Here is a 17,185-nt window from a genome sequence, read left to right as displayed (position 1 = left end):
TTTTTGTTTGTTTGTCTCGACCTGTGTCTGCGCCTTGACTTAAAAGGACGACGAGGAGGAGGAGGAGGAGAGACTCGGTTTTGCGGAGGGAGCGCGAGCATTTGCCTCCCCTTTCGGCCGCACACAATCCCGCCTCTGGGAGGAGGAGGAGGAGGAGCCGCCGAGTCGAGGCCTCTTCCGACGCCGCTGCCCTTGCAGGTCCGCCGGTTGCTGCTGCGCGCAGGTCCCCGTCGCCGGCGCCGCCTGTCCATCGCCGGCGTTGCCATGGGCGAGCAACGGGAGCGCCCTGCGTCGTGCGGCGCTGCTAGGCCGCAGGGGGACGAGGTGAGCAGGGCAAGTCCGGATCTCCATCTCCCCGGATGGGTGCGCGCGTTTCCTGGGGATCAGGTCCCCGTCGAACCCGGAGGCCCTTGCATCCGAGCAGGCGCGAGCAGGGAAGGGCGAAGGGGGGCAGGATCGAGCTCCAGGGCCGCGGTCTTATGCTCGCGCTTACTCGGGAGTCAACCCCGCAGGACTCCGTGGCTCTGACTTCCGAGCAAAACATAGGCTATATATAATACGTCATTGAGTTTTCAGAGAGGCGGCGTAGAAAACAAGTGCACCCTCTACGACTCTTGCGTTCTTTTACTTTTTGAAAAATTATTTATTTCAGATAAAGTTTAACAATCACAAATCCAACATAAAAACAAGATTCCAAAGAATCTCCTGGACGTCCCTCCTCCCCTTTGTGGGTCCTAATGTTAGTCATTTCCTCCTGCATCTTTTATAATAATCTTTTACATCTCTGTTATATTCAAAATTCACCATTAAACTACAAGTGTTATTCCAATCCTACTAACGATTTTAACTGTTTCCAATTATTTTTAAGATTAAATTATAAATTTCCCCCATTACTTTTTAAAATTTAGGTCTTCGTGATTTCTCATTCTTCCAGTCATTTTTGCCATTTTGGCATAATTCATCTACTTAACCTGCCATTCTTCTCCGGTTGAGACTTTATCTTCTTTCCATCTCTGGGCCAATGTTCTTGCTTTAGAGATTGTTGCCGCCTTCAGGTGAGACTGAGGATGGCTTAAAATCGGACGAAGAGCCTCTTTTAAGGAAAAACCCTCGCCGGTTTGTCATCTTCCCCATCCAGTATCCAGACATTTGGAAAATGTACAAGCAGGCGCAAGCTTCCTTCTGGACAGCGGAAGAGGTGAGTGTAACAAACATGCAGAGGTAGGGGCGTTTTTGTATGTGTGTGTGTGTGCAGGTGTGTATTTTGTGTCCTGCTATGTTAGAGGCTTCACAGTTTCCACAGTTACAATGGGGTTCCTATGCAAACAAAGCAAGCTAAAGTATATGCTCGACCAGCCCATTCGCGCTGTTGTTGTTGGTTTCCCCCCCCATTTGTTCTCCCGCTCCTCCTCACGCTACAGCTTGTCTCCGCTGTTAAAACCCGGGTCCTTTTGTTGTTGTTGCTGGTAGCCAGAGATTGGTTTTTTAACCCTTTCTGTGCTTTTTTTCCTGGCGCTTTGGCAGACGATGATTGGGTGTAACAGTGTTCATTTCTGTGCTGGTTTTTTTTTTTTTTTTGGCGCTTTGGCAGACTATGTCGGTGCTGCGTGTTAGTTCCAGAGAAGGTATTATTCATCATTTATTTCTGTTCTCTTCCCCCCCAAAAAGCACAGCAGCTTTGGGCCACCCCCCCAAAAAAGCAAAAGAACTTTTGCACCCCCCAAAAAAACCTCCAAAACTTTGGTCAGCAGCTCCCCCCAAAAAGCTCAACAACTCTGGGCACTTTGTGATAAATAAGGGGTTTTTGGTTTGGTTTGGTCAAATAATTAGTTTTTGGTTTATTAAATACAGTTATATATTACAATTATACATTTTTGTTATTTAAACTATAAATATGGTGAAATTACGTTTTTTCCCCTCAAAGTGACACACCACCCGAGTTATGCTCGGTTTTTTGGCGAATTTTGACACACCAAGCTCAAAAGGTTGCCCGTCACTGAACTACACTCTGATGCTTGGCAGGGGGTTGGACTGGATGGCCCTTGTGGTCTCTTCCAACTCTATGATTCTATGATGCTGGTGTTGCCCAGAAACAGATATTCAGATACTGGGGTTGGTACACAGCCATCATGGCTAGTAGCCATTGATAGCCTAAGAATTTGCTATAATTCTGAATGGATACTTCTAAGAATTTGCCTAATTCCATTTTAAAGCCATCCAAGTTGGTGTCCACAGCTACATCTTTTAGTGAATTCCATATTTTGAATAGGCGCTGTGTGAAGAAGTATGCCTTTTCGTCCTGAATATTCCAACATTCATCTTCATTGCATTGCCTCCTGTTCTGGTATTAGGAGAGAAGAAGAAAAGCTTCCTCACAGAATGCATCATTTTATATTCCTCTATCATGATCACCCTTACTTGCTTTTTTTTTCTAAACTAAAAACACCTCAAACATTGTGTAGGCTTTTTTCATAGGGGAGTTCCTCTAGGACCTTAATCATTTTGGTTGGTATAGGAGAATAAAAAGAAAGGAAGGGTCAAGAGACCTAGGAAAGCCGGACTTCAGGGACAGCTAGGAGAGAAAGTGATGAAAGACTGACTCCATTCACTGATGTCACAACCACACCATACATTTAAGGCACTCTTGTACAACTTTAAAAGTCGTGGCTTCCCCCAAAGAATTCTGGGAGCTGTAGCTTGTAAAGGGTGCTGAGAGTTGTAGGTACATAACTAAGACTTGCCCCAAAGAGACTCACCTGGTGCTGTCATTTTCATCAGGCAAAGACATTTGTCTTCTCCCAGGCATTTGAACACTGATATGGGCCACTGATAATGTGCTGTTTTAGGTAGTCTTTCTGGCAGCAGTTGGTTCATCTTTTTGTGTCTGACTTGTTGAGTGTGGATGAACTTTTAGCATATTAATAAAAGAATTATGTGGCACCTTAAACTCTAATATAGCACAAGCTTTTGTGGACTAGAGAAAGAAGAAAATGGTAAGGTGGTAACTGAATGGCAATGAGATATAAAATGAGATATAAAAATTGCAGTCAGTGACACTGAGAGCTCAATATATGCTAGATAGATACACCTTTAATTTTTTGCGGTAATAGATTGGTGATAACTCCTGAAATGTTTGTATGTACACCTGCAGTGGGGCAGGGAACAGTTAGCAAGAAATGATCATAGATAGTGCAGATATCCTGGCATATTTAGTGTACTGTTTCTTAAATTAATTTATTTTTAATTATATTGGTTTTGTGTTTATTATTTGTTATTGCTGTTAGCCATTTTGGGACTTTTGGAGGAGTGAATGGATAGTGGTGATAATAAGAAAATTAATAACAAATCTTTTAACAAGTTATGGGCATCTTCTTGCAAATGTCTTTAAATGAAACACAAGACATCGTGGAGAGAAGCTTTGTAGGAGCTATATGAATGTGGTGGGTTGGTGGGTATTGGTGTGTTTTGGTTTCATTATTGCTCTTGTTCTTTTGTATTTTGTGTTCTTGTCTTGTAACTTTATGTTGTCAGCTGCCTTGAGATCTACAGATGAAAAACAGTATACAAATTTAATAAATAAATAAATTGCCATTTTATTTCCCTCAACAGTTTCTTTTGTCTTCCAGAGTTATTAATGAAGCATTACAGTATAAATTTGCAATGAATTTTTCTTTTTCCTCACAAAGGTTGACTTATCAAAGGATCTTCCTCACTGGAACAAACTGAAAAATGAAGAAAAATACTTTATTTCACATATCTTGGCTTTTTTTGCAGCCAGCGATGGAATTGTGAACGAAAACCTGGTAAGAGACTTTATGGGCTGCTTTTCTAACCCTGGGCTGCCTGCCTTATTTGCTATTTCAGCACCTGCAGTCAAGCCGATGAAGCACTTAGAAATTTGGCATATGACCTCAAGGCTTATTTGCCATTAGTGTTTTGAGCAAGCAGTTCAAATATTTAAGGTCCTTAGATGAGTTTGCACATTCCATATTTGGCACTTGAGGATTGCAGCTCCATGTGTCGATATGAAACACCCATTCCCTTGGCCCAAGTTTCCTGTTGTCTGATAACTACATCAAATGTAGTGCTTTCCAGTGGTGGTAAAATCATGCACCCTTCTATGAGTTGTTAAGAATGTGTATGTGTGAATTATCTCTAACCTTTTGTTGTCAGGTGGAACGTTTTAGTCAGGAAGTGCAGATCCCAGAAGCTCGCTGTTTCTATGGCTTCCAAATACTAATAGAAAATGTTCACTCAGAGATGTACAGTTTATTAATAGACACTTATATCAAGGATCCTGAGAAAAGGTAATCACCGTAAGTATTGCTACAATATAGAGGATTTCTGTCTTGTGTTCTTTCCATATTGAATGACTCTGGTTCAGGCATAACAGAAGAGATCACTACAGCAATAAGCCACAGTAGGACTTTGTTTAATTTGAATAATAATTCAGCTTCAAGTAAGTATGAGAAAGAGCAAGGAACTGCATGGTATTGAGGCCCTGCTCTTTGACTTCTAGAAATGTACTCTGGCCCAGCCGTATCTTTTAACCTCTGAGATTCTACGAAGCACCGTCAAGGCTCATGGACTAGATACATGATTTTAAAACTGTGACTTTTGAAATGCTGAGAATTCTGCACCAACCAGAAGGCTTCACACAGCACTTTCATGAAATCACAGAAGACACGCAGCCCTGAAAAATTGTGCAAAATTACAGAGATGGAAAATGTGTGTAGCCAGAATAGAATGGCGAATAACCTCTTTCATGAAGGGGCTGGATGTGAGAAATGAGGTAGACCGGTAGAAATTAGCTGAATACTGGTTTTGTCTCTCTGCCCTGGCCAGTTCATATGGTTTTTATTTATTTATTTAAAGACAGAGCAGTCACTAAGGTCAGTAGTGGCTTACCTGGGCAAGTATTGGCATCGGAAGGGTGCCTCTGTTTTACCACACCAGTTGCTGTTGACCAAAGGGCGACTTTTTCTTCAGAGTTAATGTGCTGAAATGAAGTAGCCTTGCCACTCACGCTGTAGTAGTAATAATAATAATAATAATAATAATAATAATAATAATAATAATTTATTATTTATACCCCGCCCATCTGGCCGGGTTCACCCAGCCACTCTGGGCGGCTTCCAACAAAATATTAAAATACAGAAATCCATCAAACATTAAAAGCTTCCCTAAACAGGGCTGTCTTGAGATGCCTTCTAAAGGTCTGGTAATTGTTGTTCTCTTTGATCTCTGGTGGGAGGGCATTCCACAGGGTGGGTGCCACTACCGAGAAGGCCCTCTGCCTGGTTCCCTGTAACTTGGCTTCTTGTAGCGAGGGAACCGCCAGAAGGCCCTCGGAGCTGGACCTCAGTGTCCGGGCAGAACGATGGGGGTGGAGACGCTCCTTCAGGTATACTGGACCGAGGCCATTTAAGGCTTTAAAGGTCAGCACCAACACTTTGAATTGTGCTCGGAAACGTACTGGGAGCCAATGTAGGTCTTTCAGGACCAGTGTTATGTGGTCTCGGCGGCCGCTCCCAGTCACCAGTCTAGCTGCCACATTCTGGGTTAGTTGTAGTTTCCGGGTCACCTTCAAAGGTAGCCCCACATAGAGCGCATTGCAGTAGTCCAAGCAAGAGATAACTAGAGCATGCACCACTCTGGCGAGACAGTCCGTGGGCAGGTAGGGTCTCACCCTGCGTACCAGATGAAGCTGATAAACAGCTGCCCTGGACACAGAATTGACCTGCGCCTCCATAGACAGCTGTGAGTCCAAAATGTAAATTACTCAGTGGTGAAACGAGTTAATATTTCCTTCTAGTTTGAAAGCAGGTTCTGAAAAATGTTTGTGCCTTAACATTCTTCAAGATGCAGAAACTTCTTGTTTTGGCATAACGTGCACACATTCAGAAGATCATTTAATCATGTATCTGTTACGAGAGGATTCAGCCATCTGTGGGTGACCCCCCTACTTCAGATACGGCTGTGTGAAACCCTGATTAAACTTGCGGTCAGGGAGGGGATGGAAGGAGGCTGCTTGTATCATCTCATTTTCCTCACACCTCTTGCTACTTAGGGCTGCACAAGGCCATGATCCTGTTTGGAATCTGAGTTTGGCCCAGATCAGGCTGGGCCCCGGAGTGATCTGGCTGGAATAGGACCTGATCAGGATTACCAAATTGGGTGCCAAACTGTATTGGGGTGCCTTGCACAGCCCTAATGTGGCATTCAACCACGTTTTACTCTTGAGTAGACCTGTTGAAATTAATAGCCCTAGCTTAGTCATGCTCATTAATTTCGGTGGTCCGCTTTGGGTAAAAGATAGCTGATCCACCCATATTGTCCGATGCACGGATGTGATACTGGCGCCTCAGATTCTTGCTATCTTTTGGTTTGTTTTCCCCCAGGGACTTCTTATTTAACGCTATTGAAACAATGCCGTGCGTTAAGAGGAAAGCTGACTGGGCGCTGAGGTGGATAAGAGACAGGGAAGCCACTTTTGGTAGGTTGCTTCTGAGTAATGCATTTCCACTATACGTGCCTTAGTTGAAATAATGTTTTTGAGTGTTCTAAAGTTGTTTAATACCACTCAAGTGTAAGAAACTGAACTGGTATACAGTAAGGCTCTGTACAAGGAAGGAGGGGCTATGGTGTTGGTTTGTATTACCGGTATCCTGTGGATGAAGGTGGTTGAATGAGCTAGTTATAAATTATGCTTAAGACCACCAGGGTTGGGGCCTTTGTGGAGAGGAGGGTCACTGGAGTTCATACTGCAGTTTTGTATTATGTTCTCTAAAAAATAATTTATTTTCTTGTTAATTATGTTGCTTTCAGCGCAGATTGTTATTGTATTTGTACTGGAATTTCCTCTCCTTTTATATGTTGCAACATTCTATTTTACAATTTGAGGGGTTGGTGTCTGAACTTTGTGACCATAATGTGTGTGTGTGTGTTTTTATCTCCTCTGAAACAGGCGAGAGAGTGGTTGCTTTTGCTGCCGTCGAAGGGATCTTCTTCTCTGGTTCTTTTGCGGCTATATTTTGGCTGAAGAAAAGAGGACTTATGCCGGGGCTCACTTTCTCCAATGAACTCATTAGCCGAGATGAAGTAATGTGGTGGGGGGCTGATGTTCAAAATGGCGTCCAGTCTTGTTCTCTGAAAGCAAAACTGTCCAATTAAAAGAGCCACAGATACTAGAAATCCCCCCACACTTGATATTTTTTTTAAAAAAACAACCAGTAGTATTTGAATTGTTGAAATAAAATACAGTGGTACCTCTACTTAACGAATAACTCTACTTACGAATGTTTCTACTTACGAATGGAGCTCCGTCTGCCATCTTGGATGCGGTTTAGATAGGATTTTTTCTACTTACGAATTTTTAGATAGGGTTGCTTCTACTTACGAATTTTTTCTCCCAATGCATTCCTATGGGATTCGACTTACAATTTTTTTTGACTTACAAATGTGTGTTCGGAACGCATTAAATTCGTAAGTAGAGGTACCACTGTAGTGTAAATGTATCACTTTAGATTAAGCACAACTCATTTTAATAAGAATGATGTGTTTTCCCCAACTAATAATGCATGTTTCTGTCTTGAAATTTTTAAAATATGAAAAATCAGGGTGGGTGGATTGGAAGCCAACTTGGCCTTGTCTGCACTATACATTTAAAGCAGTATCACACCACTTTAAACAGCCATGGCTTCCCCCAAAGAATATTGGGGACCATTGTTTGTCAATGTGTCCTCTTCTTTGCTGCTTTATATTGCTGTCTTATCAATATCTTCTGGATAGTTCTATTCAGGTTTTTAAATTGTGGGTGTGTGATGCTGTAAAAAGCTTGGCCCTTTTAACATTTAATTTAGGATGGATGGATATTTTTTATGTATCTATTTAAGGTGCATACTGTATATATATATGCACCTTAAATACATAAATAAAAGTGGAAAAAGAGAGTTGGTTTGTAGAAGCAAGGCAAGTGTCCCTTATTTTCCATTTCATTCTTATTTTTCAGGGACTCCATTGTAATTTTGCTTGCCTAATGTTTCAGTATTTAGTGAATAAACCTTCGGAAGAAAGAGTCAGAGAGATTGTTGTCAATGCAGTTGAAATTGAACAGGTGAGCAGACGAGTCTCTGGGTTTCTTTTTCTGCAGCCAAAATACTATTCCCCTTAAAAAGTCAGGTGCCTGGTCTACTACTACACTTTTGCGTCAGTCACTGTTTGTCACTGCAGTTGCTTCAGGATAGAACACCTTGACATATATCTCCAGATCTCAATGTGTTGTAGCTTTGGCTCTATTTAAAGTGGCCTCTGTTAACATGGTAATCAGACTCTAATGGGTTATTCCTAAGTAGCTGGAACTGTGCTCCTCCTAAAATATTTTACCTTTTTTCTAATTTATAGGAGTTTTTGACAGAGGCCTTGCCAGTTGGCTTAATTGGAATGAATTGCACTCTGATGAAACAATATATTGAGTTTGTAGCAGATCGGTTACTTCTGGAACTGGGCTTCTCCAAGGTAAGATAGCTCAGGAAGATATAAACATTTAACACCAGTCTCCTTACAATACAATCCTAACCATGTATTCTAAGAAATAAGTCCTATTGAATTCAATGGGGCTTACTCCCAGGTAAGTGGCGTTGGGCTTTGGTAAGATTTGCCGTAGTCATTTATTTCAGGGTTCTGTCTGAGCTCTGTAAGCACTTGCAAATAAAATATATGAAGCATAAAAAAAACAAGCAATCTTTTGACTAGTCTTTCTATGGTCAAGTTGCTTTGCAAAATACTGTACATCTTATTTAATAATTGTGTTATTTATTTCTATCGTTTTGTATCTATTTATTTAAGAAAATTTGTATTCCACCTTTCTGCAACAAAATAAATAGTGTGCAGGGTGACTTGCAACACATTGTTACAAGTAACATATTGTTAACAAATAACGTACAGTGGTACCTTGGTTCCCGAACGGCTTAGTTGTCCAACAAATCGGCTCCCAAACACCACAAACCAGCGTAAGTCTCCGGTTTGCGAAAGTTTTTCAGAAGCCGAACATCCTCCGTGGCTTCCACTTGAGTGCAGGAAGCTCCTGCAAAGCCACGCCTTGGTTTCTGAATGGTTTTGGGAGTTGAATGAACTCGTGGAACAGATTAAGTTCGAGAACCAAGGTACCACTGTATTGTTAAAAAAAGAACATAAGTAAAATAAAACAAGAAAAGAGACAATAGAACACTCACTGAAATGTGAGTATCAGACATTAGGGCCCAATAAGTCAAATTAATACCTTGTCTAAGAAATTATGACTCTGGAGCGGTGGCTGCTTCACCCGCGATGTACCGAGAAAGAAAAAGGAGTACTATCTCAGTGGAAAAGGCCTCCAGCAGTTAGCTACCAGAGATTTGTAGGAATATTGTACTGCTTAGGCCAGTAACTGATTTAATAATAACTTTGCTTTTTCTCAGGTCTTTCAAGCAGAAAACCCTTTTGACTTCATGGAGAACATCTCACTGGAAGGAAAAACCAATTTCTTTGAAAAGAGGGTATCGGAGTATCAGCGTTTCGCAGTTATGGCTGACACCAACGATAACGTTTTTACTCTGGATGCTGACTTCTAGGACTGCCTTCTTCAGAAGACGAGTGTTGCAAAAAATGTTCACGTGCCACTTACCTGATTGAAAAGCTGCTATTTCTTCTACTGGAAGTAGAGGGTTCTGGGAACATTTTTTCATGTTTCCACACATGATGAAGTTTTTTATAGGACATATTTATTGCAGGTGGTGATGTAAATGGTTGTGTGCGTGTGTGGGTCCTCTTTACCAAAAGTTCCTTTGATAATTCATGCACCTTTTCTACTTAACAGTCTTTGAGTAATACAATTGTGGCATTTGTGTACGCCTCAATTTGCTGTTTTGTGTAGAGCAGTAAGGCTGCAGTCCTCAAAATGGCCCATGCCACCTTAGGATGCTGTGTAAGTGCTGCTCAGTGGGTGGAGAGGAGTTCCACTGGCAGAACAGTTCTTGCACTCCCGGTGCACCCCTAAAATTCTCTGTTAGTGTACACGTAGCGTTGAAGATGTGTTGCGGTAGGGCTTGAAACGGGGTAGATTGCAGCAGGCCTTCGGATCTGCAGGATCAAATGGCCGCACAGAAATATAACCTTACTAAGCCAAGATATGCACAAGCCTTTTACATATACAAGCAGTTCCTTCCCTCGTTCCTGAGCTATGATTAAAGCAGGTCAGCTCTAATTAACCATGGTTCCCTGTTTGGTTTGAATGGGAAGCTAGAACTACCTTGCTTCTGAATAAGCCAGGGTATTAAACCATATACTGAAGTTGGTTTGATAACCCGTCTTGTTTCAAGGCAGGTAACTGAAGTTTCTCGGTTTCAATGAGACAGGAAGATGTGGCTTTCTTGGGTTAATTGTGGCTCCAGCAGACAGGTTTCATGTGCAAGCAGAAGGCTCATAGCTGTGATCATCTGAACTAGACCAGTCCTTCAGAGGAGCCAGCAGAGATTGCTCCAGGATCATTCCTCCCTGTATCAAATGGGACAGAAAGCAAGCTTGAAGATTGTCTTCTGATCTGTATCCAAAGCCAGCTGGTATTTTGCAAAGTCAAAGTCTTATGACTTTCCTTCTGCAGTTAGCCAGGATATGGACTGAAGGCATGTAAGGCAGTTAGCTTTTTGAAGCTAAGAAAAAAGTAATAATAAATAGGTGTGGGTCTTGTCCAGGGCATGGATAAGCAACCACTTGGATACTTCATGTATGTCACATTTTGCTCTTGGAAGGAAAAGTGGGGAACCTAAATAACACCAAGAGCCAAAGGCAATAGATGTTCTTAGTGCTCAGTTGAAATCAGGGTGCCTGTAACCTTGGCATGTTGTTTTGCCATTTTGCCTGTGCCTTTAAAGGGGTGCAGGCATACAAGCAGCTCCCCTGACTAAGAACAGCAGCTATACAGAAGTAGTGGTATGAAATGGAAAAGGGTGCAAGTAGAGCATACAATTAACGAGTGCTCAGTTCAGTTGGAGGTGAATTCATGTCGTATGTCAACATACCCCTGGGCTGGCTTAGTTGGTAGAACATGAGAGTCTTAATTCCTGTCTTGTGGGTTCGAGCCCCATGTTGGGCAAAAAGATTCCTGCATTGCAGGGGGTTGGACTAGATGATCCTTGTGGTTCCTTCCAACTACAATTCTCCTATGACATAAAGATTTGCAGACCATGGCAGAGCTATAGTTGTAGCACTGGTGACTGCATTAACTGTTGTCATCACATTTCAAAATACAGTAGTGGGGCTATACCAGTGTGGACAGTTAGACTAAATTGCCCTTGGAGAGGCAGAAGGCCCTAGTGGGTAGTGTTTTGGATAGAAACCGTGGAGGTCTGGGGTCAAATCACATTTCAGCAGTGAAACTCACTAGGTGACCTTGGGACAGTCACACACACAAAACTTTCCGCTGCACCTACCTTGCAGGGTTCTTGTGATAATTTTGGGCAGTGGGTGTCATGCTTGTAGCTTTGAGTTCCTTGAAGAGAGGACACGGAAGGAGTAAATAAGAAAAATAAGCAATTACTTCTACAGGTCAGGGAAGGGTGGGTTTCCTTCCCTGGTTTAAGATTATTTCATTTTAACCTCAATAGAGGTTTGTGTCAATTCAACTATTTTTGCAACGAAACATGGTTTGAATTCATGTAACTTATAAAGAACTTATAAAGAACGTTTGGGTGTACTTCAGAAAAGGAGTATGACGACTGGCTGTTTTAACAGTTCATTGGCACTTTATTTTCTTCAGAAACCACAATTCTGCTTACTCAAAGCAAGTCCAGTCTCTGCCATACCATAGCATATTTCAGGAGGATTAATTCTAGAACCTAAAGACTTCTGGCCAGAAACTTTGGCCATCTGTTTACTGTAACTTCTGACTGCATGAGTGCTGTGTAGTTGACTATGTGTCCTATAATATCTCTTGAGTAGACTTCACAATACAGTATCAGAATTGGTTTGTTTTTTTTATGCAACTTATCTTCCTTATACAGCATGTAAGCATCAAAGCCAGAAACTGGCTGGCCACAGTAGCGAATGGAAAGAGAGAAAAGTTGAGGTTGAATATCTGAAAAGGTTTCTATAAAGCCAACTCTACTTGATGAATAATCGAGTCCATTTTGCTTTTAATATTTCTTAGCCCTTTTGCCGTTGCCAAGGGCATTGCAGTCTTTGTCCCCAATTCAGTTTTAGTCAATCTAGTGACTGTACATAAGGATGGGTATTCCTATTTGAATAAGCACTTCCGGATGGTTCAATGGATCCCAGGTCATAATTGCAGTGCGAATGGCCAAATGTTCAGAGGTCTTCACAAGGATGCAAATCAATTACGTTGCTGGATCCAGGCATTCACAACGCATCTTAGAACAGACCTGTGTGAGAGCTAGTTATTCCTTTGGTCTTCCAGGGCCTACAGCAAATGAATAAAACATAACACAAGATGGATTATATAGAAACTTCCACTTCAGGACAGAGCCTGTCATTTTTGAAATGCCTGCAAGCAGCTTCACCTGCTCATTCCTGTGAGCCAGGTGTATTCTCACAACACGTTTGCAGGTGTTGGAGAGTGTCCTGCGACCAAAGAAATTAATAAGGGCCCTCAGTCTGTGAGGAGGACAGATGTACTAAAGGGGGACAGAAGAAAAAGCTTCCTGGTTTGGTCTTCCTTTTGTTTAGAAAAATATACAGCGGCACAAATAAAATTTGCTGGAACAGCCTCTACTGCCTGTGGTTTTCATTTTGCAAGTTTTCCCTTATTTCACAAATAATAGTGCATATTACTTTTGTGTAAGCTCTGATGTACTGTTTGAAGGTACCATAGCCAAGTGGCACGCAGCCCAGTGGCACTACATTCATGGCACGCAGACAATCTGAGGTCCAATCCCTGGCATTTCCAGATAACAGCAGGTGGTGGAAAAGGTGTGAGATTCTGCAAAGCCACTGCCAATCAAAGTATACAGTGCTTGACTGGATGTACAAATGGTGCAGGATTCAACCACCGTGTCCCCTCAAGGCAAGGATCTCAGCTTGCACAATGGGACTCCCTACAACAGGCACCCCCAAACTCGGCCCTCCAGATGTTTTGGGACTACAACTCCCATCATCCCTAGCTAACAGGTCAGGGATGATGGGAGTTGTAGTCCCAAAACATCTGGAGGGCCGAGTTTGCCTATGTATGCCTGCCCTACAACATGTCCTGCATCCGTATGAAAAGTATTTTGGCTGTCCCTGTTCAGAACTTTGGACACTACTGCCCTGAGCAATTTCCAGCACCTCCGGCTTTCTCTTCTGTGCTCAAAGGGCTCCTGGTTTTTTAAGATACCTGGCTAAAATCTTCCCACTCTTTAGCCCTTAATGCTTGTTGACGCTGGTGGGAATTTCTAGGCAGTTGTTGTGATGCATCTTAATTGCAAAATGAAACCCCAGGTTGTCCATGTGATGGAGCGCTTGAGCCATTTAATGTTCTGAGTTAGCTGGGAGTGTGCTACAAATAAAATTCTTTCAGAGAACAGAAATTCATTAATGCAATATTTTAATGCCTAGTATTACAAACACTTCATGTGCACACTGAGCTTAACCTGTATACAAAAGGACATGTGGCATCTGCATTATTATCATCAGTAATTAAATTGGTTGCTTGCTTTTTCTTGCCCAGAGCAACCCAAAGCAACTTACAAGCATACAGACAAAGGAGCACCCCCCCCCCCTAAAAAAATATACATTAAAAAGGCCAAAGGCCTGGTTATAGAGGAAAGTTTTTGCCCAGCACCAAAGATATATAATGATGGCATTTGGTGAGTCTCGTGGTAGTTGCATCTATCCTACCCTTAGACTAGAGACAGGTTGAGGAGGAACTTCCAGAAGAATCTTGCTTATTTTTTTATTCCAAGCATGGGGTACCTGTTGCCCTTCAGATGATGATAGACTCCAAAGCCCATAAGCCTTAGGCAGCATGGCAATGGTCAGGGATGATGGAAGTTGTAGTCCATCAATATCTAGGGGGTCACACATTTCCCACACCTGCTCTACGGTAATTCTGATTCAGTTATCTTGAGTCCCAGGGGTGGCCCATTTCGTCACCTGTACTGAAGTTGGAATTATCCTCCCACTGCCCCCTCACTTCTGCCGTTGCCAGAATCTATGCCCCCCCCCCAAAAAAAAACTTGGGGAGAGCTGGGGTGCTCCTCGAGGCACTGCTGCTCCTTTTCTCTGTTCCAGGCGCAAGGCCACTCGCTGGTGAGAGGTGGGCATTCCAGCAGTGGTGGAAGAGGTGGGGCAGGCAGGGCTTCCACACCTTGAGGCGAGTGCTTCATCCCGCCTCATTGGTGGGCTGGCTCTGCTGAGTCCTATTGGTTATGTAGACCTGAGGTAATTCCAGAAGCTTGGAGAAGTACAAGAAATCTTCAGAAATAAAATTCCTCAACAGTGGTGGGAAACCCCCAAAGTTGTCCAATGAGGACTGAGCATGCCCAGTAACCCCAGAATGCTTATTGGCTGTTGGGAGGGTTGGCATTCGTTTGCCTCAGGAGACAATGGAGGAGAAGTCAAACTGTTGGAAGGATGGGCGTACCCAGCGAGGGGCAGGGGGGAGCTGCTCCCACAGAAGCAATAATAATAATAATAATAATAATAATTTGTTGTTGTTGTTTAGTCGTTTAGTCGTGTCCGACTCTTCGTGACCCCATGGACCATAGCACGCCAGGCACTCCTGTCTTGCACTGCCTCCCGTAGTTTGGTCAAACTCATGTTCGTAGCTTCGAGAACACTGTCCAACCATCTCGTCCTCTGTCGTCCCCTTCTCCTAGTGCCCTCAATCTTTCCCAACATCAGAGTCTTTTCCAAGGATTCTTCTCTTCTCATGAGGTGGCCAAAGTATTGGAGCCTCAGCTTCACGATCTGTCCTTCCAGGGAGCACTCAGGGCTGATTTCCTTAAGAATTGATAGGTTTGATCTTCTAGCAGTCCATGGGACTCTCAAGAGTCTCCTCCAGCACCATAATTCAAAAGCATCAATTCTTCGGCGATCAGCCTTCTTTATGGTCCAGCTCTCACTTCCATACATCACTACTGGGAAAACCATAGCTTTAACTATACGGACCTTTGTCGGCAAGGTGATGTCTCTGCTTTTTAAGATGCTGTCTAGGTTTGTCATTGCTTTTCTCCCAAGAAGCAGGCGTCTTTTAATTTCGTGACTGCTGTCACCATCTGCAGTGATCAAGGAGCCCAAGAAAGTAAAATCTCTCACTGCCTCCATTTCTTCCCCTTCTATTTGCCAGGAGGTGATGGGACCAGTGGCCATGATCTTGGTTTTTTTGATGTTGAGCTTCAGACCATATTTTGCGCTCTCCTCTTTCACCCTCATTAAAAGGTTCTTTAATTCCTCCTCACTTTCTGCCATCAAGGTTGTGTCATCTGCATATCTGAGGTTGTTGATATTTCTTCCGGCAATCTTAATTCCTGCTTGGGATTCATCTAGTCCAGCCTTTCGCATGATGAATTCTGCATATAAGTTAAATAAGCAGGGAGACAATATACAACCTTGTCGTACTCCTTTCCCAATTTTGAACCAATCAGTTGTTCCATATCCAGTTCTAACTGTAGCTTCTTGTCCCACATAGAGATTTCTCAGGAGACAGATGAGGTGATCAGGCACTCCCATTTCTTTAAGAACTTGCCATAGTTTGCTGTGGTCGACACAGTCAAAGGCTTTTGCATAGTCAATGAAGCAGAAGTAGACGTTTTTCTGGAACTCTCTAGCTTTCTCCATAATCCAGCGCATGTTTGCTATTTGGTCTCTGGTTCCTCTGCCCTTTCGAAATCCAGCTTGCACTTCTGGGAGTTCTCGGTCCACATACTGCCTAAGCCTGCCTTGTAGAATTTTAAGCATAACCTTGCTAGCGTGTGAAATGAGCGCAATTGTGCGGTAGTTGGAGCATTCTTTGGCACTGCCCTTCTTTGGAATTGGGATGTAGACTGATCTTCTCCAATCCTCTGGCCATTGCTGAGTTTTCCAAACTTGCTGGCATATTGGGTGTAGCACCTTAACAGCATCATCTTTTAAAATTTTAAATAGTTCAGCTGGAATATCATCACTTCCACTGGCTTTGTTATTAGCAGTGCTTTCTAAGGCCCATTTGACTTCACTCTCCAAGATGTCTGGCTCAAGGTCAGCAACCACACTACCTGGGGTGTACGAGACCTCCATATCTTTCTGGTATAATTCCTCTGTGTATTCTTGCCACCTCTTCTTGATGTCTTCTGCTTCTGTTAGGTCCTTACCACTTTTGTCCTTGATTATGGTAATCTTTGTACGAAATGTTCCTTTCATATCTCCAATTTTCTTGAACAGATCTCTGGTTTTCCCCATTCTATTGTTTTCCTCTATTTCTTTGCATTGCTCATTTAAGAAGACCCTCTTATCTCTCCTTGCTGTTTTTTGGAAATCTGCATTCAGTTTCCTGTATCTTTCCCTATCTCCCTTGCATTTTGCTTGCCTCCTCTCCTCCGCTATTTGTAAGGCCTCGTTGGACAGCCATTTTGCCTTCTTGCATTTCCTTTTCCTTGGGATGGTTTTCGTTGCTGCCTCCTGTATAATGTTACGAGCCTCAATCCATAGTTCTTCAGGCACTCTGTCCACCAAATCTAAATCCTTAAACCTGTTCCTCACTTCCACTGTGTATTCATAAGGGATTTGATTCAGATTGTATCTTACTGGCCCAGTGGTTTTTCCTACTTTCTTCAGTTTAAGCTGGAATTTTGCTATAAGAAGCTGATGATCTGAGTTACAGTCAGCTCCAGGTCTTGTTTTTGCTGACTGTATAGAGCTTCTCCATCTTTGGCTGCAGAGAATATAATCAATCTGATTTCGATGCTGCCCATTTGGTGATATCCATGTGTAGAGTCGTCTCTTGTGTTGTTGGAAGAGAGTGTTTGTGATGACCAGCTTGTTCTCTCGACAGAACTCTATTAGCCTTTGCCCTGCTTCATTTTGAACTCCAAGGCCAAACTTGCCAGTTGTTCCTTTTATCTCTTGATTCCCTACTTTAGCATTCCAATCCCCTGTAATGAGAAGAACATCCTTCTTTGGTGTCATTTCTAGAAGGTGTTGTAGGTCTTCATAGAATTGGTCAATTTCACTTTCT

General features: G+C 42.7%; 1 protein-coding gene across 1 annotated transcript; it reads left to right on the top strand.

The window, feature by feature from the left end:
* The first annotated feature begins 136 nt into the window (after positions 1 to 136).
* On the top strand, positions 137 to 12,761 carry RRM2B (ribonucleotide reductase regulatory TP53 inducible subunit M2B). The gene is made up of 9 exons (XM_060277680.2): positions 137 to 324; positions 1,037 to 1,198; positions 3,687 to 3,803; positions 4,174 to 4,307; positions 6,402 to 6,496; positions 6,968 to 7,101; positions 8,012 to 8,116; positions 8,404 to 8,517; positions 9,459 to 12,761. The coding sequence occupies exons 1-9, from the start codon at positions 265 to 267 to the stop codon at positions 9,609 to 9,611; spliced, it is 1,074 nt and encodes a 357-aa protein (XP_060133663.1). The 5' UTR covers positions 137 to 264; the 3' UTR covers positions 9,612 to 12,761.
* Positions 12,762 to 17,185: the final 4,424 nt, after the last annotated feature.

The sequence above is a fragment of the Zootoca vivipara genome, chromosome 8 (genome assembly GCF_965207765.1).
Source record: "Zootoca vivipara chromosome 8, rZooViv2.hap1.1, whole genome shotgun sequence".
Taxonomy (NCBI): domain Eukaryota; kingdom Metazoa; phylum Chordata; class Lepidosauria; order Squamata; family Lacertidae; genus Zootoca; species Zootoca vivipara.
The sequence above is the reverse complement of the archived record's forward strand: the minus strand, read 5'-3'. Positions and strand labels throughout refer to the sequence as shown.

Coding starts and splice junctions, on each gene's coding strand:
- RRM2B (XM_060277680.2), top strand. CDS start 265: ATGGGCGAGCAACGGGAGCGCCCTGCGTCGTGCGGCGCTGCTAGGCCG. Junction 325..1,036: donor CTAGGCCGCAGGGGGACGAG/GTGAGCAGGGCA, acceptor TTCTTGCTTTAG/AGATTGTTGCCGCCTTCAGG. Junction 6,497..6,967: donor AGACAGGGAAGCCACTTTTG/GTAGGTTGCTTC, acceptor CCTCTGAAACAG/GCGAGAGAGTGGTTGCTTTT.